Genomic DNA, 27,705 nt, shown 5'->3' with positions numbered 1-27,705 from the left:
TAGGATTTCATTTGCAGGAAGATAACTCTAGATACAAGGAGATTTAAGAGAGTACTATCAGCTTCACTTCATAGAACACTATGGAGCTCACAGAGCGTTATATGAAAATTCCCTAACTCAAACTTGAACTAAGAAAAAAGAAAAACAATGGTTTTAATGTAAAAAATGCTCAGTAAACACCAAGTAAAAGAACATTTATTTTAACGACCTTTACTTGAATTGTAGCTGCAGACAACGTGCTGAATAAGTGTCTGCTAATTTTTTCAACGTAAGAAGAGATTTAGTTTTGCTGACACACGAATGGTAGTTATAATAATCATTAAATAGTAAATAAAATGTTAAATAACCCATAAATAGACTAAAAGTCATTCAGATAATTTAAGACAAAGATGAATTTTAGAACTTTTAAATTAAGATATTAGATTAAAAAATATGGCATTAGGTCAAATCAAGGGTGATTTGCATTAGAATCAAATAAATTACCGCCTGTGGGGAAACAAAATATTAATTACTCCCATAAAACTTAAGTAAATAATCCAATATAAAATAGCTTTAAAAATATCCTTAAATATTTCTTGAAGGCACATAGTATTTTAAAAATATATTCTAAATGCAATATTCAAGTCAGGGAAATGGTAAATACTATACATTCAAGTTAGCTAAGTTAAAAATGTTACTTAGCTACAATTCAGTATTTCTGTGAGCAAACAGGTCTCCAATTCTGGCTATGGTTATTCTGACTTTACAAACATAAAATAGGCAGTTGGCTAATATATGAAATGGATCAGACCTTCAGCTGCTTCCAGACAGCTTCTGCATTAAAGTGAACCATCTACACAGAAATTCCAAATATGACATAAATCTGCATGTTCTGGATTTCCTTCACATTTTATGGAACATTGGTCCCACTGTAGCTATGATATCTGCATAGGGAGCACTCTGGCTCAGCTCAATAGCCCGCTGTTTTTTTAGGACAAGAAAGCTATAAAATTTGGCAGCAGCTTGTTTTCGGTCACTGTGTCTGCAGAGCTTCATCAGACTAAAGTACTGCATTCCCATCTTGTTGGATTCCTGGAAAAATAATTAGAAAAGGAGAAAGGAAAGAGAAACAACATCATTAAAAGTCCAGCAGGCTGTGGATGCATGATGAATAAAATATTGATATTTTTGATAAGGGAGTGTGAAATCCTTAAATGCAAATGACTCATTAGTAAACTTAAAAAAAATCATAGGTCACTGAATACAAGCTTGGCTCATTGAGAAAATGCATGCAAAAGAACTTTTAAAGTGTTATGCAAATTTCTAACGTGTTATACAAATGTTAGGTCTTTTAAAATTTTGATGTTAACGTAAATAAAGGGCCCTCATGGAAGGTGCAATTAGTTTAGACTTGTAGGCAGAAAACAACCCACAGGACTTTGGGAGGCTTCAAATACAATGAAAATTATCAGCCTCATCAGGCTTCTTTTCCTTAAAGGTACTGGGGGGTGGGGGTGACTATAAACAACTATAGTGATAAATGTAAAATTATATTTATATATCTTAGTGGCAGAGGAATATGGCTTTATAAACACCTCCCAGTTTCTTGACACAGATCAAAAAGATATCAGAGTCACCATAGGGCACCTATGAACCTACCAGAAAAAGTTGAGCTACAATAAAGCATTTAATTATGGATGAAGATAACGCCTTTTAGGAAGACTAGTACTTGGAATCAGATTTCTAGAACAGAAGTACAGATGAGGATGATTATTGAAAAAAAACCCACATTAGTGGGTTGCTTGGAGGTGTGGGAGGAGGACCAGTGGGAGAGATGGGACAAAGAATTATCAAGAGGCACAAGGAAACTTTTTGGGGTTATGGATACATACGTTCACTATCTTGATTGTGGTGATGGTTTCACAGGTATATACATATGTCAAAATTGTTCTACTGTATTTTAAATAGGTATGATTTATTGTATGTTAATAATACCTCAATAAAGCTGTTTAAAAAAGTAAATAAATAAATGAAATATAAGGATGCTACAAAACAAACGATAATTAATAACTAAGAAAAATTCCTGGAAAACAAAAAACGTGAAAGCAGAAATAAAATTCAATAAAGACTAGAAGATAAAGTTGAAGAAATTTTCTAGAGGATAGGAAAAAAAGCAAAACAAAGGGAATTGATATAAGGGATAAAAGATTCTTTAAAATTTAAAGGTGCAATTCAGGGGATCAAACATCTGATCCACAGGCAATTCAGAAAGATAGAACAGATTAACAAGGAGGCAATTCAAGAAATACAATAAAATTTCCTAGAATTCAAGGACATGAACTTTCAGAATAAAGAAACCACTACATGGTCAGCACAATAAATGAAAAAAGACCCATATCAAAACACATCATCCTGAAATTTCAGACCACTAGGAGTAAAGAAAAGATCTCAAAGTTTCCAGAGAGAAAATAAAGGATTGCCAACCAAGCAGCATCTAGCTTTTCAGTAACAGCACAAGAAGCCTACACATGTTACAAAGCCTTCAACATCTGAAAGATACTATTTTCAAACTAGGTTCAGAGACATACAATCAAGTTAAAGGTAAAATAAAGAAATTTTCAGACTTGTATATAGGGTGTATATCTCCTATGCACTCTTTCTCTCAGAAATTATGAGAGGATGTTAACCACCAAAAAGTTCAAAGTAAAGGAAGACCAAAGCATCGAGAACTAGAGAAACTAATATAGGAAAGAGACAAAGGAATTCCCATGTTATGATAAAGGAATGTCCCAAGACAAAAACTATAGAAAAGACCTAGAGAGCAGCTAGTCCAATTAGAATAAAAGGATGATGAGCTCTGGAAAGAGTATCTTCAAGAAAAAAAAAATGGAACTGATGGATCAATGGATACATTTGCCCATACTAAACGGGGTTTCATTATATGTCAGAGAATTTTTAAAAAGAATTAAGGATGAGTATATAGACACTAAGCAAATGGGGGAAATGAGGCAATGATTAACTAAAAAAAAGCACTATAAAATTGACAAGAAAAGAAATGCAATGACAATAATTTTTACATAGTCTTTGGGGTTTTTTTATTAAAAATTTTTTTAACATTTATTCATTTTTGAGAAACAGAGAGAGACACAACGTGAGTGGAGGAGAGGCAGAGAGAGAGGGAGACACAGAACCTGGAGTAGGCTCCAGGCTCTGAGCTGTCAGCACAGAGCCTGACACGGGGCTTGAACCCATAAACCACGAGATCATGACCTGAGCAGAAGTTGGACGCTTAACTGACTGAGCCACTCAGGTGCCCCTCCATAGTAACAGTAACTGCTGATTGTCTCTTACTATCCATTCCTGTCTTCCATAGGAATAGAATTACTAGCTGAGCCCAAAGCTACCAGACAAAGGACTACATTTCCCAGCTAGATGTGGCAAGGTGACTAAGTCCTAGGCAATGAAATGTGGGAAGTGATACACACAATCTCTGTTGTATACTTAAAGAAATTTTTGCTGCTGAACAGAATGTAGACATGATGGGTACTTAGCCATTTTTGATCCTGGGAATAAAGGAAATGAGATAAAGGTAACCTAGGTCTCTGATATTTTGTGAGCAGAGCAGCCATACCAGGTTATACTTTATCTTTTTAAACCACTGGTATTTTGGCTCTTAGTCAAAATCAAATCTGCATCATAACTGTTACAATTATTGTAAACACTGAATATTGTGCTAAAAACAGACTGGGGTTAGGGGAGATATAACTCAGCGAAATATTCCTTTTATGTTGAAAGAAGTTAACAGGTAAAATTTAAAGCTGAAATATCAAGAAAGAACAGTAAGAACATATGATTAGAAATATAGATATAAATGCTAAAAGAAACAGCTGAACATAGTTGCCTCTGGTGAGCAGGACTTAGAGATAAGGAGGAGTAGACAAAAATCTTCTGTGTTTCCTTTTCATTCTTATAGCATAGAACTATGTAACTTTTAAAATTATATACATGTATTATTTTGATAAAAATATAAGTTAAATTTAAAATTATCTGTTTTACTCTTATACCATTTTTTTTTAAGAGAGAGAGAGAACGCACCCTAGTGGGGAAGAGGAGCAGAGGGGGGCAGAGAGAGAGAATCTTAAGCAGGCTCCATGCTCCTCATGGAGACTGACACAGGGCTCGATTCCATGACTGTGGGATCACAACCCTGGGATTATGAGCAAAGCCGAAATCAAGAGTCAGACACTCAATCTACTGACTTATCCAGGTGCCCCACACTTATGTTATTATAAACTTAGTTCCATATAGAGAATTGGTTGATAGCCTCCTAAACCCAAGAACGGGAAATGCACTAGATGTCTAGAGGTCTGAGTATAGGTAAGAAGTTGCTTAGAATATGCAGGCACCAAAAGCAAACTCTCATAGTTAGCCCTGGGTATACTGCTCAAAATCATTTCATTCTAGTGGAATTTGGTCTCAACAAAAAAATAATGAAAATGATTTTTTTTTTAAGTTTATTTATTGAGAGAGAGACAGAGATAGCACATGCAATTCAGGGAGGGGCAGAGAGTGAGAGGTAGAGAAAGAATCCCAAGCAGGCTCCACACTGGCAGCATGCCTGCATGCCCGACGGAGGGGCTTGAATTCACGAACTGTGAGATCATGACTTGAGCCAAAACCCAGAGTCGGACACTTAACTGACTGAGCCACCCAGGCACTTCAAAAATGATTTCATTTTTATTAATGTCTAGAAGATTGAAGTCAACATTTTATTTATTTTGAAAAAAAAAATAGGATTGACAAACCCTATCATCTTACCTGCAAGCTATTTAACATCTTAAGAATTCTTCCATTCCACCTCTCTGCCTCAAAATTTTGTTGATTCCCCAATGACTCCTGTTTGAATGAATAATAAAATACCTCAATGAAACAAATTTTACTGAATGCTACTATTTGCTAAGCACAGTGTTAGCTGCTACAAGAAACCCAACCATAACACTGGGTCCTGCTAAATAAAGGAGCTTATAGTCTGACGACAGAATAGGAAACATACAACTTTAGATCAGTCTTTGTAGGGTTATATCTATGCTCCCTAGGTGATGAGGGGCTCCAGAGTAGGAGATTCTGCAGTCTTTACTGGTAATGCATACCAGGGCACTGTGATCTTACTTCTAAAAGTTAAGTCAGCCATGACTTTTGGTTAGGACTATCCCAGCTCTGGTAAATTTGAACTGAGTTGACAGGGTAAACATAAAGCTATAGAAAAACTGCATTGTTAAAGGCCTTTATCTGAACTTCCCTGGTGATACAGAAGCTCTAATTAATAAATGATGTTTAGCAATTTGTGTACAATTGGGTTAGAACCTTTTGGATTTCAAGGGTAACCTGTCCAAAAGAGATCAACCCACTTCCTGTCATATTATCTGAATAGATTAGTTCTTTTCAGTCTTTAAAGCTTAGCCACCTTCAGAAACACCTCAATATTTAAAAACAGTCAAGTTGAAATCCCTTCACAGGAACTCACTCTAAGCTCTTATCACCTAACACTTTATGAGCTAGGAACAGAATTGGGCATAGGAAAGGTGCTGATGAATCTGACAAAAGAGCAAGCCTACAAAGTGCAGGGGCGGGGGGTGGCAGGGACGAAGGTGGCACAGATCTGAACTACTTTCTAATTTTTCCCAGGCTAGCTCTGACCATGCAACCCAATACCTTCTGTGTCATCCTTATCAGAGGTGCAATGTTTGTCAAGCCTTCATGTGTACCTTTGAAGCCAAGACACTTCCCACAGTGTTTTCAATTTCACAGACTCCAAGATGATTTCAGAAAGTTCCAGAATATTCTGGATAGTATTTTAAATCACTTAAAGCTAAGGGGACTGCCGAGTCCTCATTCCTACTAGCTATGCTGGCTTCCTGGTCCTGATTGTATAGCATCCTTTCTTATGCTCCAAAAGGGGTGATCTGAAAATATGGTCACTTCATTCTGAAGAGTTTTCCGAATCTCTCCAGGTACAATTTATTTTTATTTCTTTATGGTCTGCCCTGGGATAAATGAATTCACCCAATTGCTAACGTTTATTATATTGTTAAATACACAAATGCTGTTTTTCATATATAAAAAGCAGTGGCCCAACTCTTTGGTAAAGATCCATGAGATTGCAGCTTCACCTATATCGCACGACTAAACTAGCCAGGAAAAGGCTCAGAAAAAATAGTCTATGCACTTTGCTGAAGCCTGTCTACTTGATCTATCTGGACACCCTACAGCTGAATCCATTGTGTGGAAAGCCCAGTGGATTATTAAAAACAGCTGAACTTGTGCTGTGTTGTGGTTTGCTTGACCATGTATGAAAATAACCTGTGTCTACAGAAGCAAAGAGAAAGGCGAAAATTAACCAACCCTCTTCTGGCTTAGCTGTTTGGATATTTCAGGCAGAAAATTCAGGTATCTTTCCCGTCTTAGATTATCCAGAGAATGCAGTGTTCTCCACATATGAAAAAACAATCTAATAGTCTCGGAACTCATTATAAAGCTTATTTATTTAAGAACAACTTATTTATGGCATTAATAGCTATTTTGATATTATTTAATAGGAATTCATTACAATCTTAAAAATGCCTTCAGCACTGTGGTACAAGGACTAGAGAAAGAAGACAGTAATACACATGAAGTCAGGTAAGTCCATGTTACTTCTCGCTTTGCTATTTAATTGTGACCCTTTGAGCAGACCATTTTCTCTTTCTGATCTCTAAAAATCTCAGACAGTATAGGCCTTGAGCCATATAATGTTTTGGATAAAAATTGTTTTGTTTTTTGTTTTTTTATTCGTAAATGAAGTAAAATTTCAAATGCCATAGGATGTACCTCTAATATAGCTCTGTTTCTTTAAAGCTGTTACAAGAATAACTCAACAGTGATTCTCAATATTTTTAACCCATGACTACCTTTGATAATATAAAATCTCATAGTTTTATTTAAAATTATTTGAAGTTTCAAAATAAATTAAAGAAAGAAAAAAGGTCAAAGCAATTCTGAGTATGTTTCATCAAACTACTGACACATCTCTTTGTTGAGATCACTAAATAATAATTCTAGAAAGCAACATGATCGCTCTAAAACCAAGTTTTAGGTAAATAAAGTGTTAACTATTTAAGAACAAAGTTTTTAAGAAAATTTTCAAGACTATGAATATATTTACCAATTCAACTGGACTATTTTCAATTTCTTGTGCTAAGACGGCATTCGTTAAGGAAGATTCCTCAGTAGCTGAAGATACCACTTCAACAATATCCTCCTAAAGCAAATTAGGGAAATACAGGTAGGTCATCACAGTAGTAGTAGTTTTCATAGGAACAATTTTATTTTGCTAAATGCTTTCATCACATGAATGCTCATTTCTAAAACTGATTTATTTATTTATTTTAAATTTTATTTATTTATTTTGAGAGAGGTAGAGCACAAGCAGCAGAGGGGCAGAGAGAAGGAGAGACAGAATCCCAAGCAGGCTCTGTGCCATCAGTGCACAGCCAAAAGCGGGGCTCAAACTTACAAAATGTGAGATGATGACCTGAGCGGAGATCAAGAGTTGGACGTTTAACCAGCTGCGCCACCCAGGCACCCCTCTGAAACTAATTTAAAATACCACCTGCATTCGCAAAATATTATTCCTGAAATATCCCAGGTAGGCAGCCCCTGTTCTCCATAAGCCTCCCACAGATGAAGAACTGGCACATTCCTGCCCTCTTTGTTGCCTATCTTTTCTAGTCCTGTTTTCTCCACCACTGCAGACCCCACATCAAACATATTTTTGGCTGAGTGGCTGAGACCACTTTCCTTTGAAGCATTTTGTCCAGCCCCAGCCCCTGCCTCTATCCTCATGCCAGTACCAGGTGGCAGAGGAAGACGCACTGTAAGCAGAGGGGGTGAAAATGGGGGAAGCGATATTAACATCTCTACCTAGGGCCATGACACGATTCTTGCCACCACTGCTGGAGCTGTCGCTGGCAAAAGGGAAGAAAAACTATGTCCTCTGAAAGAGGAGCAAAGGCACAGAGAAGAAGGAAAAAGAGAGAGCCAGAAATTCTCCATTCCTTATCATCTCCTTTTTTCATTGCTATAGAAGCTGTTGGGCCCCGTTTTCATCTTTAACCAGTCTTCAGGTAGGAGCTTCCTTCAACAAAGCTTCCTTGATTTTTCATTGCAGCTTTCAGAATGTTTAGTGAGTATCAGGAGTTGCATTTTATTCTTTAACATGCATGTTTGTGGAGACTTATGTCTTTTCCCTTTTAATCTCTATGAATATTCTACATTTTAGATACTCTCAATTTTGCAGTGACTTTACATAAAAAATGCTTTATAAAGATTTGAAAATGACTAATCAGAATCAATACTTTTCTGTCCTGTCAATGTGTTCCCATTCCTGACTGTATTTCACATCTGTTCACCGTTTTTGGAAGCAGAATAAAAATGGAATTGAAGGCTAAAGCATAAGTTAGGGCAGAGGAGCTAAATGGTTCAAGAGAACTCATACATCAATCTCTTCAAGCAGGAGGGAAAATCTGTTTTGTTAATATGTTAAAAAATCATGAACTAAACAAGCTTGCCTGATCATAATTTTCAGTAGGTGCACTCTAAGAAATGCCTGAGCCCCAATAAGGAAGATATTGGCAACCTAATAATTCAATATCTAGTATACTATCAAATATTTAGTAAAATACATTCTGTGTTAGTGCGTTGTGAAATTGTCTTTCCTTCCAAGAGCATTCAGTTTCAATGTGGACTGACTTTGAATTCCCTGAGTGGTTATCAAAATGCAGTGATGATGGAGCAAACCAGAAGAGCACTGGTTTCTTTTTATCTGGTGTGGCTATATCTGTACAATCACTAAAGTGACAATAGGAAAAATATATTTTAAAAAAATGTTTTAACGTTTATTTATTTTTGACACAGAGAGAGACAGAGCATGAACAGGGGAGGGTCAGAGAGAGGGAAACACAGAATCTGAAACAGGCTCCAGGCTCTGAGCTGTCAGCACAGAGCCCGATGCGGGGCTCAAACTCACGGACCGCGAGATCATGACCTGAGCCAAAGTCGGCCGCTTAACCGACTGAGCCACCCAGGCGCCCCAGGAAAAATATTTTAAAGCACACCGTTTCCAACTATGTTTTTAAATAACGGTTTTTGAATAAAAATTATGTCTTCAAATAAAATTTTTAAAACATTTTTCTTTGGTCATGGATCTTCAGATAGTCTCTTGGATTCAAGACTAAGGTAATTATAGGTCTAAAACATATTCTTAGAGGTGGGAAGAGTGACTTTCTGATCAGAAACAAAACATGGGTGTATTGTCTAGAGTCCTAAAAACATTCCATGATATACTGAATGTGGGGCCTAAGAGGATTTTCAGGATATAACTGGATTCAAGTACAATCACTTATTTGATTACCATGCAAATTATTTCAGCATGAAACTACTACCTTCTTATTTACTCTCTTAAACTTCTAGAAAATACTGTTCTACAGATGAAAATCATGCTTTACATACCACTGCCCCTTACCAAACAAATTATGGACTAACATAAGACTAAATATAAACCATAAATGTAAGAAGACATGTCAGAGTCTCAAGTTTCCTTCACTGTATCTGTGTCAGAAAAATAATGCTTTTATGATTCTCTTTGATTAACTTACCTCAGAATTAATATTTTTATTGGTATCCTCATGAGAGCTACCCTTCGGTCCATTGATCACATCCTTCCAAGTTTTGGGTTGACTTAAGTCTTGCCGGGAATTTGGCTCTTCCATCACGGAGGTCTCTGAATTAGTAAGTAGAGAAGATTTCACCAAACTATCTTTCAAACTTAAATTGGGATATGGTTGTTACAAAAGAAAACTTCTGACAGAAAACTTGGAATCTAAGAATTTAAGCAAAGTGTACACAAACTTCCTTATAGTTTCCCAAGTCTCACATATTTATCTTCCCTTGTCCCTTGTCTGCTTCTTATCACCTCCCTCCCCATGGTCCACCTACTATCTCCTCCACACTCACTCCCAAACAGGCATTCACAAGATAACATGGTTAGTTCAAGCCCATCTTGGTGTATTGTGTGGCAGATTTTAATGCCTTCAGGGCAGGTGATCACGAAGCAGAGATTCACTCGTTACATAAGCTGGTTTTATTATTCCTTTAGAATAGTCACAATAATAATCAGCAATTATCAATACTCCAAGTAGCTTCTGGGTGGATGGAAATTTCTACATCTCAGATTCATTGTACTGTTGAAATGCTATTCTTATCACTAGGTGACTTTTCCTTTTAGTTGTCTTAAAGTGAAACACTATCCTACAAGATAAAATAGTTTTATCTGTTGAAGTTTTGTGAGTACTGCCTGTAGGGATGAGGGAGGTAGGAAGGAGTGAGATTAGGAGGAATCCACATAGTATATATACTTCATCTTTTTAGTGTACTTGTTGAACAAAAATTAATCTGCAAAGAAAAAAGGCAATGCTGATGTAACAATTTCTCTTAAGCTGAAATATTCTTCTAGAGATAGCAGTTATACTTGGGAATATGGAATTGGATCCCATCTTCATTTTGAAATATAAAATGACACTTTTGTTTCTATAACAATCCCCTCAACACCAACAGTTAGGATGTCTCACCTATTATGTTTTCATTTCCCACTTCTTCCCTTACTGATTCCTTCTGTATCAATTTCCTTCCAAGTTTAAAGCCAGAGGACAGAAAGCACTTTGTAAACAACTGTAAAAATATACACTCCTATTACTTGCTTTTGAACAAGCAAAGCAATTCAATAAAATACAAGCACATATGCTAAAAAGTGAAAACTATAATTCAGGCACACACATCAAGCAAATTAATTCAAAAGTAAGGGAGTATTTTTCACCAGTTTATATTCTGTTGTATACATGAACGTAAATATGCATTTATTTATTTATAACCAAGCACTGCAACTATGTAAAAAGATGGAAACTATTACCATTTTCAGTTCCGCATGAGTCATATCCTGGGCAGGACTTGACAGAAGTATGTCCACTCCTCCCTTCTTCTTCCACATCATCAATCTTCGGGTAGGAGGTGCAAGTTCCAAAACCATGAGTGTGTCCGTAAAGGAAGTAAGCTGTTTATGCATAATTTTGCTACTGATCTCCTTGACTGGATCTATGAGCAATTTCCTCTTTTTGCCTTTTCTTTTCTCAGCAAGGTCTAAATATAAGAAATAAACACAAATGGGATTGGTTGTATAGCTTTGTAAAATGATATTCTAGACACTGCATGCCTAAGAAATGTCTACCACAATGCAACCTACAGAGTTGCCATGGGACGAATATCCCTTTCTCTCTACTGAAAATTATGCTTCACGAGACTTTTGCACAGCTAGAGTATCTGAGCAGCCAATAGTTGATGCAGTTTATACCGTGTTCCTTCAAAGTGCTTAGGAGGGACTCTGTTGACCTACCAGGTAGATTAACTCAGGAAATGTGGAGCAGAGAACATAATGGGAGGGAAGTTGCTCAATTTTGAGGTTCCCTAAGATATCTATATAACAGGATATTCTGAAACATTAATTTGTATTTGTCAAGTATATTTTTCCCTCCTCCATTGAAATTCATACACAAATTCCAAGTATGCAAAAGGGGAGGGTTAGATTTCCCAGAATGGATGAAGATCTGAGATCAGATGGAACCAGAAGGAACAGTAACCTGCTTGCTAACGTGCCTTAGTAAAATCCTGGGAACATGACAAGATCCAGAAGGGCTGGTTGTGTGATGACCCCAGAGGCTATATGGGCTGGGACAGTAGATACCACAAACTGTTGTGGTTGATGACCAAAGTTTCCCTTCCACCTGCCACACTCCTCTCCCAAATTTTGATACCACATGGCTTAGGATAGATAGGGGAGCTATACAGATTGAAACTTTTGCCAACCCAGTGGGATAGAGGCTCAGAGTTGAATGTGGTAAATAAAAAAACTTCAATGCTTTATTCCTTGCATGCCTGAGTTTATAACTGAAATTCATATCAATTATACTACTTGAAACCAGGATGTTCTTACAAGGTCAAGTTATATATTATATTCATATTTATTTTTTATTCCTAAAAATATGCTTCAGGTTAAATGTCAGAGGGCACAGACCTCTCTTCTGATCCTTTTACTCTGCCTTATTTTATATGCATGTGCATGTTTATTTATCTTTCCAATCAGACTACAAGCTTCTTAAAAGCAGGTACTATTGTTGGTACCTGGGTGGCTCAGTCATTGAGCATCCGATGCTTTGATTTCAGTTCAGGTCATGATCTCATGGTTTGTGAATTCAAGCCCCTCATTGGGCTCTACGCTGACACTGTGGTGTCTGCTTGGGATTCTCTCTCCCTCTCTCTGTGCCCCTTCCTGGCTTGCACACACGCTCTCTCTCTCTCTCTCAAAATAAATAAATAAACATTAAAAAAAAAAAAACAAAAAAAGCAGGTACTATGTCTTCTTAACTCCTGTGCCCAACAGAGAGTAATGGTTCAATAACTACTGGCATTGAACTGAGTTTTATATTTTCCAATTTCCCAAACTGGGTGTATGGTTTGACCAGGACTGACTATAATGAAAGAATCACCTCAAATTTCCTCCACACTCTTTCCCTACCCTTTCCCTATTGTATTGCAAATGTTATTACTAGGTTGGCTACTTCCTATAATATTTCACAGATTATCTCACAGTAAATAAGATAGTAGCGTAACAAAAATAAAAAACAAAACCATGAATGACGCTGACCTGAAACATCAATTGGGTCAAGGGTAAATCCATGTTCTTCATTTGATAATGTGATTTCATCCATTTTTTCATTTTCAGGTGGACATATACACTCTGAATTATCTGGTTCTACTAATAACATCACCATAAAAAGAATTATTAGAAAAATAATATGAGAATGAAAGCAAAAGATAAACTAATGGAAGATTTATATTGCTAACTGGAGCCAAAACTGATTTTTAGAATCATGTACTTAAGAGAGTTGAAGAGACACAGAGATTATATGGTCTGGGGCCCAGTGTCTAGGTGAGTCATGCATCGTCACCTTCTTCTGCACATGTGACATCTAAGGCTGGACTTAGTAGAAACAGTGGTAGCAACCACAGTAAATGACTGACATAAAGTTGATTGTGTCTGCTAAAAAAAATTTGTATTCTGGGGGTGACTGGGTAGCTCAGTCGGTTAAGCAACCGATTTCGGCTCAGGTCATGATCTTGCAGTCTGTGGGTTCAAGCCCTGCATCAGGCTCTGTGCTGGCAGCTCAGAGCCTGGAGCCTGCTTCATATTCTGTCTCTGTCTCTCTCTCTCTGCCCCTCCCCTGCTCATGCTCTGTCTCTCTCAAAAGTAAATAAATGTTAAAAAAATTTTTTTTTAATTTGTATTCTGTTAATACTTAATTATTAGTTGACCCATAAAGGACCATAAATAAATTTATATCATCTCTCTTTTTCACATTTTAAATTTCTACTATGTGTTAGGAAGCAAATGTAACATAAGAAAGAATGAGGAATCAAAATGGGGCTATTTGTACTTTCAATTCTTAAGAAAAATCATACAAAAATACTTCAAATGATCTGAGGTACCTTCACATGAATTTCAAGTAGAAAATATCCCCACATTTGTAATTTCTCTCAAATTGTATACAGATTGTCCAGTTATATTAATGTCAATATGGTATTAATATTAATAATTAATAATCATAGCAATGTCAAATATTAATGATGTTTCTAACATGTAACACATATTATTTTAATGACTCAAAGGCATAGTATTTTGCCAGAGTATTTAGATGTGCTCTCATATCAAATAAACCCAATCCTGGTTAAATACCACTGTTGTACCTTTCTCGGAACCTAGTTTCCTATTCCATATTGTCTACAGTCAGACTCAAAAGAGTTTGAGGGACAACATTCTTTATTATTTTTCACTACATTATATTGCTACTTAAACCGAGCAAGTTGTAAGGTTTAATTTGAACATCAGTATCTGTTCACTTTCTACACAAAAGATAATTTCATCATACCCACTATAGTATCAGGAGGCTCAGGAGGCAGGGAAATTTCTCTGTTCAAATGCATGTCTTCTAACAGGATATTTTGGTCATCTTGCAATAGATTGTCTTGAAAAACACAATAAATACTTCTGTCACAGAATTGAATCTGTCATTTTTTCACTAAACGTTTAATTGACATTTTTGTATATAAGGATTATAAACAGATACAAAAATGAATCAACCTTACTTAAGTAGATTTGATTGGCTACATAGACTATCATATTTCATGCAGGATAATATAGAACTTTATATATTTTATTTCCTTTCCCTTATTAAATAGATGTTTAATTTCAGGAGATATTTACTAAACTAATACTGTGATAGTAATCTTGTTACAAAGCCATGTTTAAACTCCAAATCAAGAAGTGAAAGCTTTCAAACTTCTTTGGTAGATACCTAAGGTAGAACCACTATTTTTTCATAATTTTGAAATTTCAAAAAGTTTGCCACAACCAGTCCTTTAAAGTAAACTAGAGAATCTAAAAAAGACTTGTTATATAACCATCACTATCTTTAAAATACAGGTATGTGTATTCAGATTTCCCAGTTTTTGTCTACTCCATTTCTATGATTCTTTTATAGTAACATCATGATATAAATATAAAATTACAATATAAAATGTTGGACAGATCCTTAGAATAGCTGTTTCACAATTTCTCTTAAGGGAAACAATGATTCCAATATACGATCTAATATATCTTGTGAGGAAATACACTAACTTCATTCCTTCCCCTCTAAAAATTAAGAATTTGTAAAAATAAAAACAAGTAGTATTTTATAACCTTTAGGGAAAATGTGTGTAAATAGATGCCTATTTACTTAGATCTAGCCTAAATGTTTAAATACACCACAGACTTTGAAAATGTATGTAAAAAATGTATTGACTAAAAAAAAAAAAAGTATTTATTTAGGGGCCCTTGGGTGGCTCAGTTGGTTGATTTCAGCTTGGGTCATGATCTCACGGTTCACGGAATAGAGCCCCACATCAGGCTCTGTGCTGGCAATGTGGAGCCTATTTGGGATTCTCTCTCTCTCTTTCTCTCTGCCCTTGACCCTCTTGCACGTGCACGCGTGTGCTCTCTCTCTCTCTCTCTCAAAATAAATAAACTTTATTTTTTTAAATGTTTATTTATTTTTGAGAGACAGAGACAGAGAGAGACAGAGTATGAGGAGGAGAAGGGCAGAGTGAGAGAGAAAGGGAGACACAGAATCCGAAGCAGGATCCAGGCTCTGAGCTGTCAGCACAGAGCCTGATGCGGAGCTTGAACCCACAAACCGCGAGATCATGACCTGAGCCGAAGTCTGATGCTTATCCAACTGAGCCACCCAAGTGCCCCTAAATAAATAAACTTTAAAAAAATGCATTGATTTATATGACACGGGGCATACCTGACATTTTAGTTTAATATAATAAGCCTATTAATACATTCTTAGCATGACTGAAATAAATATCCAATTTCTTTTTTTAATATGCAATTTCTATATAACCAGACAACATACCAATCATTTCTCCTGCAGCCCCTTCATCTCCAAATCCATCTCCACTGTCATAGAACAGAGATTTTTCTCCAATGAGGCTTTCGGAACTATGTTCAACTAAAGGACCACTGGAATCCAGCAATATGTTGTCATCAAAAAAGCTATGTCTTCTGAGAACTTCAGATTCCTCCCCTAAATAAATACATATCATTAATACTGAGTTAGCCATAGAAACATAGAGTTTTAGGGTTAGATGGAAATTCAGATATCTTCTTGTACAGACCATCCCATTTTACAGATAAGAAAAATGAGAGCTAAACTTATTTGCATAGTCAACTGAAGTCATTCAGTTAATCAGTAGAGGCTGGATTTCTAGTCTAACGCTTTTCCCAAAACAATAGGGAAAAAACATTAGGATAGAGTCTTTAGTTGTGGTTCAGTTTAATAATTTCCCAGAATGATTTCTTCTACTTTAGATAGTCATGTCCTGCTTGATCAAGTATTATTTCATGTTATTTCAAGTACAATTGCTTGCATTGTTTATCCACAGTGGGGATTTGGAAAATAAGGAGCACATCTGCCTTCTTGGGAATGGAAAGGTAGATAAAATATTAAATAATGGGTTTACAACATTCATTCAATAAGTATTTAATGAAAGGGTATTAGGCAATCTGCTAGGTATTAGAGATACAGTGATAAAAAAGACAAAACCCAATCAGCTAACATTAACCGAGTACTTATTATGTGCATTATATTACATAATAGAAGATACTATTATAATCCTAAATTTAGACAAGGGAACATGTCCATAGAAAGGTTTTATAATTTGCACACAGTCATACCCTAATAAATGACAAAGCCAGGATCTGAACCCAGCGGAGACAGTGATAGTTAAAACTTACACTGGTAAAATATTTTGCAAAATGGAGACTTATGAGAGCAAACTCTTAAGACACTGACAGTAGCAGGTAGAATGAACTCCTGGCTTCAAACTGACTTGTTTCCAGATTGGTTGCCAGCACATGTATATTCTTAATATTCTTTCCCTTCCATGGGTTTGAATCTCTAGGTCCAGGAGTCTGAAACCCCAGAGATCAGACAGAGGTTGTCGTTCTCCTCCCTTTCTCACAACCCATGTTAGTGCTAACCCATGTTAGCATGTTTGTTAGTGCTCACAAAATCATGCAGTATCACTTATATTAAAATTCTTCTATAGGCTTTTATCTTGTAGGAAGGAAGAGTTGAAAAAGGCAAGCTTCATTGTACTGGATTAAAGATTTGCTCAACAGAAAAGGCTAAAAAATAAAAAATAAAAGGAAACTAAAACTATGTTCATATCTTCCAGGAGCAGCTTGAAAGCTCTCAAAAGAAAAACTAGCCTTGGTCAGTAAGATAATAACATTTTTGAACAGACACTATATTCGGAGCACTGAGCATCACAAGAACCTGAGATTATTCAAATAAATTAAAGAAATGATCATTGCTTTCAATCTTACATTGTAATTCAGAATAGGATGGATTAATATTAAACATTTCTTAGAAGACATTAGGTTTGAGCTAGTTTTTGAAAGAGAGAAAAATCACCTATTGGTGAAAAGAACTGAAGGAGGGAATGAGGGAAATAACTCTGTGATGCGGCTAGTCGTATCTCAATTTTACAAATAGGGTAGTAAGTCTCAGAGAAGCTAGGTGATTTGCCCAGTATCACACAGCAAGGCGATAGAAAAAGCTGATGCAAACTCAGATCTGTTCGTACACTGAGAAAATGCTCTTCCCCCTTTTTGAATTGTAGGAGACACAGACTGAGAACCACTAAATTATTGGCTGGTAATATGTTTTCTTAACTAGAGCAAAAAGTCTGTATCAAGAGTAAAACAAATAAAGTTGATAAAATACAGAAGGTGATAAATTGATAGAGGCCCTTGAGGATAGGCAGGGTGTCTAAAATAAGTCATAAGGACCCAAGGTATTTAAGTAGAGGAATGTGATACGAAAAAAAAAAAAAATGGAATTTAAGGACAATTGCTCTTGCAGAGCTACATAAAATGTGGGAAGAGACTGTGAGATGTGTAGGAGGGTATTACTCCAGGCCTTTAGTACTGGTGAACTATACTGGTGGCTAGAGAAATAGAAGACCTAAGAGACATGTCCAATTTTGTTGTTGTTGTTGTCGTTAATCAGCACTGGTATAAAGCTTACAGAAAGTGTAGTTAAAAGTGATCCTAGGGGCGCCTAGGTGGCTCAGTCGGTTAAGTGTCCGACTTTGGCTCAGGTCATGATCTCACAGTTTGTGAGTTCGAGCCCTGTGTCGGGCTCTGTGCTGACAGTTTGGAGCCTGGAGCCTGCTTCAGATTCTGTGTCTCTCTCTCTCTCTGCCCTTCCCCCGCTCATGCTCTGTCTCTTTCTCTCAAAAAAAAAAAAAAAAAGTGATCCTAAAGTTTTAGGCCTAAAGAACAGCAGTAGTGTTTATAGGGAAATGTGTAAAGAGTGTCTTGGCAGTAGGAAATATGATTAACTCTTTGCCAATGTATTACATTTTAAGGCCTGGGATTACAGAGAGTGAGAGATCCAGGCTACTCAAAATATGGTCTGTGGGTTGGTGCTTGTCCATGATAGAGTAAATACACAGACTCGAGGTAAATGTTTAAAAAATTTGATAGCAATTTCACAGAGTAATTTTATATATGTTGAATTTAATAAGAAAAATTGAAGCGTATATTTTGATTTTTAAACTTTCAATTTTTCTGGATTTTACAAAAGCATCATTCCATGACAGACTGGAAATTAACAAAAATTCTAAAATTTGTCCCACACCACAGATCATTTAAGAACACAGCTGTAGATCGAAAGAGTTACAGGAGAAGAGTAAGGATGAAAAATGGAGGTTGGAGATGTAGTTCAAGCATTACTGGCTTGACCACCCTCCCCCACGGAACACAGAGTTAAGCCACCCTTCTTCTACACTCACTGCTTCGGGCACTATAAGAGAACCAAACGTGAATACGACACAGATTTTATCCTCATGGAGTTTTCAGATCAATACAGGACGTACATAATATAATGGTTCAAGACAGAGGTAAATGCCATAAAAAGAACAGCTTAATTATAAAATATACTCAACAGTTTGTTTTATAATCAATGAGTATATATTTAACATGTGTTATTTCCTCCTCAGTCCCAAGCCATGATAAACTTTTTCATTTTACAATTGATATCATCATATATTGGAGAAATTTTCATACTTTGAAGGCATGATATACAGCACACACGTAAAACACTATACACACACACACACACACACACACACATATATATATATATAGTGTTAGGGTTATATGTAATATATGTGTATTATGTAATATATATGTATTTATACACATATATTACTATATATGTGTGTGTGTATATATATATATATATATATATATATATATATATATGTTTATTTGCATATCTCTCTCCCAGCCTGAAGCTCCTTGTGGGCAGGAAGTGCTTCTGCAAACTTTGTACTGCCTATGCCTATGATAGAACATGACATATAGTAAGTCTTCAATAAAGGACTGCAGACTAAGAAGGGAAGTTTATAGCCTAAGACTGAGTCTTGGTATTAACACCTATTTAGAACAAGGTAAAGATAAACTTACTGAGAGTTGCATTTAGACATCAAGACATCCATTCTAAAGATAGCTATTTCTATTGACATGGTTTCAATACAAAAATGCATATATATTTTATAAGTTATTTTGCAATTATGCTTCTATTTTATAAATAATTTTGCAATTATTTTATAATTGCAAAAATGCAATTATATTTTATAATTGATTATAGCTTGTGATTTTAATTTCTCAAAGAGTCTCACCAAAGCTCCCAGCTTGGAACAGTAGATCATTATTGTAATATTCTCTAAGTGTGATTTCTTCTGGTCTGCTTTGGTTCTGAGTAACGTGTTCTGAAACATCAATAGCACTATGGAGAAACATAAGATTGAGACAATTGAGAAAAATATGCCAACAGAACACAAGCATTTTGCAGTATACTGAAAAAAAGCCCAAAACTCTAAAACAAAAAACAGCTTTTATTATAAAAAATAAACTTTTATTTCCTCAATAGTATTATTTATACACACTAGTTGATTACACATGTATATATAACAAATGGTCTCTGGGTTGCTGAGCCCAGGGGTCAATTCTCAGTCCTTGTCTTACTTATTCTAACCAACTGCATCTGAAACAGATGTTCACTCCCTCATGGAAGGTATTCTTCTCTTCACCTCCAGGATACTACTTTCTCTTGAGTTTTTCCTTACCTCATTGGCTGCTCCTTTTCTTTCATTAGTCCTTCCTCATCTCCCAGACTACCAGCTATTAGGAATGACCCAACACTCTGTTCTCAGATCTCTCTCTTTTAAAATAATTACACTCACTCTCTGGGGGTTGAAATTCCATCTATATACTCACAACTCCTAAATTTATCTATCCCATCCAGACCTCCTTCCTGAATTTCAGACCCAGATATTCAACTACTTGCCTACTCCCCTTGGATGTGTAACAATCATCTCAAAACTTATGTCTAAAGCCTAATTTATCTGTGACTATAGGATGACTGTAGTCATCCTTCTTTTCTCTTTTCCTTAAAGCCATATCCAATTCTTCAGCAAATTCTGTTGGCTCTGTCTTCAAAATATATTCATAATTTGTTACCACCTTGATAACATGAAGACTGAGAAGTGATTACAGACACTGTCATTTCACACCTGGACTTCTTTTTTTTTTTTTTGGCAGGGATAGCACCATTTATTTAAAGACCACAGGAGGGTCCCTTCAAGGACACAGAGGCCTGGCATCCTGATCCCACGTCTGTGGGCTGCTGGTGGGAAAGGCGCGTGCCCCTAGTTGGGCCCTCAGGCTCCCACAGATAGGGCAGGGCGGTCATGTCCCCTTCCTGTCCCTCCCAGCCATGAATCCTGGCATCCCCCACTCAAGGCATTAACTGTTTTCACTGCCCTTCTCCCCCCATGTACCCTGGGCCTTCGCTTCCAGATCAACGGGGCGGGGTGATAGGCCTGGTGTGAGGGGGGAGACCCTTTCAGTGCTGGGCTCTGCCTGCAGCAGCTCCTGGTAAGAGGTGGGGTGGAGTTTCCCTTGCAGCCCTGAGTAGGTGTTGGGTGGGAGGGTCATCTGGACTTCTTACTGAAATAATTTTCTCAGAGGCTCTCTGCTTCCTCCCTTTCCCCTTTATACTAAGTAAAGGGGAAGAAGCATGTTGAAATCAAGTCAGATCTGTCACTCTCCTATTCAAAACCCTCCTGTGCTCCCTATCTGAATAAAATTAAGGTCCTTCCTGTGGCCTGCAACACTCAACATCATTTGCACCCTCAACTACCTCTCATTTCCTACCACTCAGACCGTCGTTTACAGCACAGTCTCACTTGCCTCCTTGCTGTTCCCAGAAAAGGTCCAATGTGTTCTGCCTTAGGGCCTTCTCACTTGCTCTACATGGAACATTCTTCCCCACATTACTGAATGATTTGTTCCTATACCTCCCTCAGGTTTCAGTTCTGACCTTATTAGAAAACCCTTTCTTGAGAATCCTATCATTTTTTTCTTTATTTTCTGTTTCTTTTCATATTGCTGATCATTTACTGGCAAAGTGTATATTTCTTTGTTTATTGTCTGTCTAAAATGTAAGATTCTTGCAGGCAGAAGCTGTTGCTCAATGTCCTCAGTGTCTAGAGCAGTGCCTGGCATACGGAAGGAACCCAATACATATTTACCGAAGGAATGGACGAACATACTGTTAATATCGCAAATTACATTCAGCAAATATGATGATACATTTTTGGTGTTATATTTCAAAGTTTCACGCTAAACTTAAGTCTTCTCAACTGCATGTGTATTTCAGTTCTTAACTAGAGTCCACTTGTATTCATGAAATCTGAAGATGAAAGCAAGAAAATCAAATTGAGGGTCGCCAGCATGGCTCAAGTCGGTTATGCTTCCAACTCTTGATTTTAGCTCAGGTCATGATCTCAGTTAGTGGGCTTGAGCCCCTGCTTGGCATTCTTCTCTCCCTCTCTCTCTGCCCCTGCCTCACTCGCATTCCCTCTCTCCCTCTCGCTCTCAAAATCAATAAATAAACTTTTTTTTTAAAAGAAAATTAAATTGAAGGAAAATGAAAAAATAATTTACTTCACATTGTGGGTGTCAAAATCATGAAACTCTTCTGGCAATGTGATAGCATTGTAAGCAGCTTCAAAATTCTCTTTTGGAAGGTCAACCAGCCCTGAAAAGAATAAAAAAACCACATCCAATGAGCAATAATGCTATATAAGAAACTCCCAATTCTTGCCCCTCTTCGGTCCCATTCTCTATAAACAGCCAGAGTGGTATTTAAAAATATTTAAAGAGCAATCAGCTCAGCTCATTCCCATGCTTAAAGTGATTCAGTGACTTCCCCAGTGTATTAAATAAAATTCAAATTTCTAATCAGAACCTCTGCAGCTGTACAAACCTGTCAGCATCATCGAAGGATCTTTCCCTCACTCACTAGACTCTAGCTACACTGGCCTTTTTGTTACCTGAACAAATTAAGCACTTTTCCCCCTCAAGACCTTTGCTCTGACAGTTCCCCTCTGCCCGGAATGCTATTCCCTCAGGGACTTTTTACATGGCTGGGTACTTCTCATTCTTCAAGTTTGAGCTTAAATTCTACCCTTTCTAGAAAGGCTTTTTCTAATTAGCCTAATGCAAGTAAAGTTTTCGGCTATTTTTTGTTGTAATACTCTGTTTAGACTCCTGCATAGCACGATCATTATCTACAATTATTATAATAATTTTAAAAAACTTTTTTATTATCTGATATCCTCTCCAAACTGAAAGGGACCTTATTTGCCTTATTTGTCCTTGTATCCCAGAGCCTTAAAATAGTGTTTGGCACAAAGTATGGCATCAATAAATATTTGTGGATCACATAAATGAAAGAATGGACAAATGAACCATATTTGATATGAGTATAAGTCTACGTAGAGAATTTACAAATATTTTAAATAAAGAAAAACAACCTGTCAACCCTGATTCAGTAAATATTAATTGAGGGAACAGTATGTTCAAGACACTGAGACAAGTACTATAAGAGATTTAGAAAATATCACAACAAAGATAGTGCCTTCAAGGAACTTACAAACTAGTGTGAGAGACAAGGCCTGTACCTAAATAACCATAACACAAGGTGGAAATGATGAATGTCTTAACATTAAGTTAAAATTTGAAGCCATCATATTTATGACACATGTAAATCTCTAGCACTCTGGAAGGTCTAGAGATTTTCTACAATATTTTGGGGCGCCTGGGTGTCTCCGTAGGTTAAACGTCTGACTTCACCTCAGGTCATGATCTCAAGGCTGGAAAGTCTGAGCCCCAGGTCAGGCTCTGTGCTGACAGCTCAGAGCCTAGAGCCTGCTTCAGATTCTGTGTCTCTCTCTCTCTCTCTTTCTGACCCTCCTCCACTCACATTCTGTCTCTCTGTCAAAAATAAATAAACGTTAAAAATTTTTTATGTTTCATAAATAGTAAGAACAACCTAAGCTACTTACAGTCTTGAGAATTCTGAAAACAATGACAATTATGATATCTAGGCTTTGTCAATTACACTATTTCTAATTTATCTCATACAGGCAAAAATAAATGTGGTAAATTAAGCAATCCATTAAAACTGAATATCAGAATTTCTTACATAAGTAGATTTCTTATGTAAATACGCGGGAACTTTACAAGTGTTTGAAAGCACAAGCTTTTCTTGCAAACACAGGTAAAGAGCAAGGGAAAGAATATAATTTGTCCTTAACCACGGAAACTTAGAATCAGTGAAAAGGAAGTTTATATTCACATATACACGCTGGAATCACGGAGCGCCACCAATTAAAAGAGCCCACCCAAAATAAAAATGCAAAAGAGAAACAAGGTGAGTGAGACAAATCAATGTTGCAAGTATACCTGGGCAAAATGTCATCTTCATTTTGAGCAATGCTTCGTTGCAATCTGCCAAAAGATATTTTGCCTTCCTATTATAGACTCGCACAACTCCCAAAAGAAGGTGTCCTGAAGTTCGAAGTGCAATTTTCACCTTTCAAGAATTTTTAAAGCGTTAGAATATTGAGAATTAGATTCATAAACCCTGTTTGAAAATTATAAAATCATAGAATTCCTTCTCTTTAAAAAGAAGACATTTTGTATTCTTTTATTTATTTATTTTTTTTAATGTTTATTTATTTCTGAGACAGAGAGAGACAGAGCATGAGCAGGTAAGGGGCAGAGAGAGAGGGAGACACAGAATCCGAAGCAGGCTCCAGGCTCTGAGCTGTCAGCACAGACCGTGAGCTGAAGCCGGTTGCTCAACCGACTGAGACACTCAGGGGCTCCTTGTATTCTTATTTAGAGTGAATTATTTGAAATGCCTGTGTGGCTCAGTTGGTTAAGCGTCCCACTTCAGCTCAGGTCATGCTCTCACGGTCCGTGAGTTGGAGCCGCACGTCAGGCTCTGTGCTGACAGCTCAGAGCCTGGAGCCTGCTTCAGATTCTGTGTCTCCTTCTCTTTCTGCCCCTCCTCCCCCACCTGCACTCTCTCTCTCTCTCTCTCAAAAATAAACATCAAAAAAAAAAAAAAAAAAGTGAATCACTTAACTTCTACCTCATCTTGTAAAATGATTAACCTTTGTTCTTACTCAATGAAGATAATCTAATGTGCCATCTAAGTGAAATATGTGATTATTAGTTTCACGGAAGAATATAAACTCTACAGTCAGGCAGACTTGGGTTCAAGTTTTGGCCTAGTTGCTGAGACTTGAAGTTCAATCTTCTTGAACTTCAATTTATTAATAATGGTTACACTTATTATATACTTATTTTGTGCCAGGAATTGTCCTAAGAGCTCTTCATGTATTACTTAATTTTGATATGAACCTCTGTTTACAGAAGAAAAAAGCCTGAGATTCAGATATGGTAAGTAGCATGCCCAAAGTAAGAAAACTACCAAGAAATGGAGCAGGAATTAAGTTTGACTAACTCAAAAGTTCATGCTCTTAACTATCACACTTCACTGAGGCTCAAAGAAGCCCATCTCACAGGGTTGATGTGAAGATTAAATGATCTAATGAATGTAAAGTCTAGCCCAGTGCCTGACACATGGAAAGTTTTCAATTATTATTCATCCTTCTTGCAAGCAGAAAAAATACTTAACTTCTAAAAATATTAAAATAATATTTTAATGCAAATTCTAATATCTTACAGTATTTTATTATGAACATAGTACTGTATGAAGTGTTTTCATATATATTTTGATTTATACTCATTCTTTTTTTCTATTCTCCATATTCATTCACTCACTATTTTTTTTAAGAAATACTTATTTGGTACCTACTGTGTCTACAGTATTTTGCGAAGGGAATAAGAAAGGATTACAAAACATGTACAAAATATGACCTTCCTCCTCCAGGGTCTAATCTATTTATGATAAACATATGAAAACAGTTAATTACCCACCGAAATTGACATATGTTTGTGCTCAGGTAATAAATGTTATAGGAATTAAAGAAGACCATTTCAAAAGTAAAACTTCCAAAAAAAAAAAAAAGTAAAACTTCCTTGGAGATGCATTTTCTGATAAAACATATTTTAGTTCCTTTCCTCTCCATAAATCATGCCAAATACATATTATAATTTGAATCAATAACATACCTTAGGTGAAATAATTCTTTCAATGGTTATCTCTAGATTGCATTCAAATACATGAGCCTTTGTGAGTTTCTTCTCCCAGTGAGCTGCAAGCCAGATTTTGGCCAACGGCCCTCGCTTACTCATAAGCACATGTGTGTAGAACATGTTTCCTGTATTCCTTAGGGGTATTTAACAAACTAGAGAGAACATTAAAAAATATTTAAATTTTGATTACAAAAACATTTCCGTGCTATTTCTTAGCAAAAGCACTTTTTATCATTTCTGTAACAGATTATCTTCCAATTGAAGCTATTATTCAATTCAGTTTCTTGTAAAGAAGCCATTATGTAAAATACAAAATTATAAACTAATGAGAACTCTATTAGATTGTGAACCACACCCGATTTACATGTGTTCTGATCACTGACGGTTTCCTACATTCTACTTACTTTTTCCTACAAAGAATTTAAGTTCTCTTATTAATAAGGTCAAATAAATAGAGGCGGAGGCCTGGGAAAAATAGGATGGAAATAGGGAAAAAAAACAACAGAACAGGAAAAGGCACACAAAAACTAAGAAAAGCGAACACATGTCACGTCTTTTCTAAAACTTAGGAATTTGAGAAATGTTGGACTATTGATTTATAACCAGGTGTTGAATTTCTTTGTTTTCTTCAAGATACTCTGGTTTAGTCAGCAATTTATTAACTTCTGAAGTTAAAATAATGGAATTCCAAAGGACTATAAAGTGGAAAAATGAAGGAAACAGAAACTAAAGGAAAAGAATCGAAAGGCAAGAAAGAAAACAAGAATCGAATTTAAACGTTTTCAAACAAGAATGGTGAAAACAAAACTTCACCCAGAACTAAAACAGTTTATGCACATTTCTACGAATTGTGGTATCTTTGAGAATATCATAAGGCTCCTCTAAGCAAAGGCATATTATAATACTTTGACTTCTAGTGAAGAATCAGATTATTGCTCATATAAGAAATCTTAAGCTTCCACTATAAAAGCCTTTTTGCTTCTTTTCTACTTGAATTGCTGACTAAAAGAGAAAATTGAGACAAAATGAACACAAAAACAAAATCAGCCACAGAATTCAAGATTTAGGTGAATTTTGATCAATGCACAATTTCCACCCCAAAAATCAAATCACTGGCCCCAAAATGAAAAGTTAGGCAATCTGCAAAACCACATTCCCCAATGGTAGAGCTGGAGATTTTAATGTTTATGGCCTGTGCCTGCCTTGGTTTCACTTTATTCTTTTTACTGTTTGGTATCTTGGAATACATTCCAGTTTATCTTATAAAATTGCTCCCAGGTATATGGTTATTGACGTATTTTAAGGAAAAACAACTCTGCTTTTCAATCTGAGATATTGATTTTTCCCGAGTACATATTCTACCCTCCCCAACGACACCCCCCCCCCAACCTTCCTGCCACCCCTACTCTCGAAGGTTTATTTCTGGATTGGACTAGCTTGGAGCAAGGCAGAGCTGGCGAGAACCAGAGAACCGGGAACTGGGAGCCAGGGACAGGCCGCTGCTGAGAGAGGGCCCTGAGCACTGAGGGGGATGGGGGTGGGGAGGAGGAGGGTGGGAAGAGGGGGAGGAGGGTGGGAAGAGGAGGAGGGTGGGAAGAGACGGAGGAAGGGGGAGGGGGACAGAGGGGAGGGGGAGGAGGGGGAAAGGGGTGGAGGGGACGAGGGGGGAGGGGGAAGGAGGGGAGGAAGGGGGCAAGGAGGAGGAGGGGGGCGGAGGGAAGGAGGGGGAAGTGGAGGGGAGAAGGGGGGAAGGAGGGGAGGAGGAGGAAGGAGGGGAGGAGGGAGAAGGAGGGGAGGAGGGAGGAGGAGGGGGAAGGAGCAGAGGGGAAGGGGGAGGGCGGCCGCCCGCAGGAGGGGGTGAGGGGCGCAAGCGGAGGGGACGCTCCGGGACGTGGGGAGGGCCAGAGGGCGAGCTCCTTCATGGGGACAAAACGGGGTGCGTGGCAAGGAAGGGGAAGGCGCTGGAGGCAAGGTGAGGGCGCCCACGGCTGTGAGGGAAGGACGGCGAGCGCCAGGGCGAGGGACGCCAAAGGCTTCCTCCACAAACGTCTCCTCAGACTTCAAGGCCGGCTAGTCAGAGAGAGCAACTGAGGCCAGAGAGGTGACCCCAGGTGCCCGGTCCTCCCCGCGAGGGGAAGAAGCGCCAGGTCACGCCTCCAGGTCACGCCTCCAGCCCCAAAGGGCTGCAGGCGACGGTGTTTCTCTCTCAGGCGCGGTCCGCGGGGCTCGCGCGGCTGAGGAGCCGGCGGGGCGCGCGTGTCGGGGTGCGGGTGGCCGTGGCCCCCGTCACTCAGCCCGCCTTCAGCCCGCGGCTCCCTCCCGGCCCCTCAGACTGCGCCCTACTTTCGGCGCCGGTTCTGAGGAGAGGTGCGCCCACGCTGGGGCTAGAG

At 37.5% G+C, this 27,705-nt stretch overlaps 1 protein-coding gene and 1 long non-coding RNA gene across 2 annotated transcripts; one reads left to right on the top strand and one right to left on the bottom strand.

Moving 5' to 3' along the window:
- Window positions 1–25,555, bottom strand: RAD21L1 (RAD21 cohesin complex component like 1). The gene is made up of 13 exons (XM_040446776.1): window positions 25,292–25,555; window positions 23,552–23,681; window positions 21,749–21,842; window positions 19,420–19,526; window positions 15,582–15,752; window positions 14,052–14,147; window positions 12,770–12,880; window positions 10,982–11,208; window positions 10,644–10,743; window positions 9,672–9,796; window positions 7,181–7,276; window positions 4,798–4,875; window positions 1–1,071 (listed from the first exon to the last, which is right to left on the bottom strand). Exons 1-13 carry the CDS (start codon window positions 25,433–25,435, stop codon window positions 883–885), a joined length of 1,668 nt encoding a protein of 555 aa, XP_040302710.1. The 5' UTR covers window positions 25,436–25,555; the 3' UTR covers window positions 1–882.
- LOC121011998 (uncharacterized) lies at window positions 6,574–7,473 on the top strand. The gene is made up of 3 exons (XR_005781901.1): window positions 6,574–6,657; window positions 7,218–7,300; window positions 7,433–7,473. It is a non-coding gene; the product is annotated as an uncharacterized LOC121011998 (long non-coding RNA).
- Window positions 25,556–27,705: the final 2,150 nt, after the last annotated feature.

The sequence above is a fragment of the Herpailurus yagouaroundi genome, unplaced genomic scaffold (genome assembly GCF_014898765.1).
Source record: "Herpailurus yagouaroundi ecotype Mexico unplaced genomic scaffold, PumYag 196, whole genome shotgun sequence".
Classification (NCBI taxonomy): Eukaryota; Metazoa; Chordata; class Mammalia; order Carnivora; family Felidae; genus Herpailurus; species Herpailurus yagouaroundi.
The sequence above is the reverse complement of the archived record's forward strand: the minus strand, read 5'-3'. Positions and strand labels throughout refer to the sequence as shown.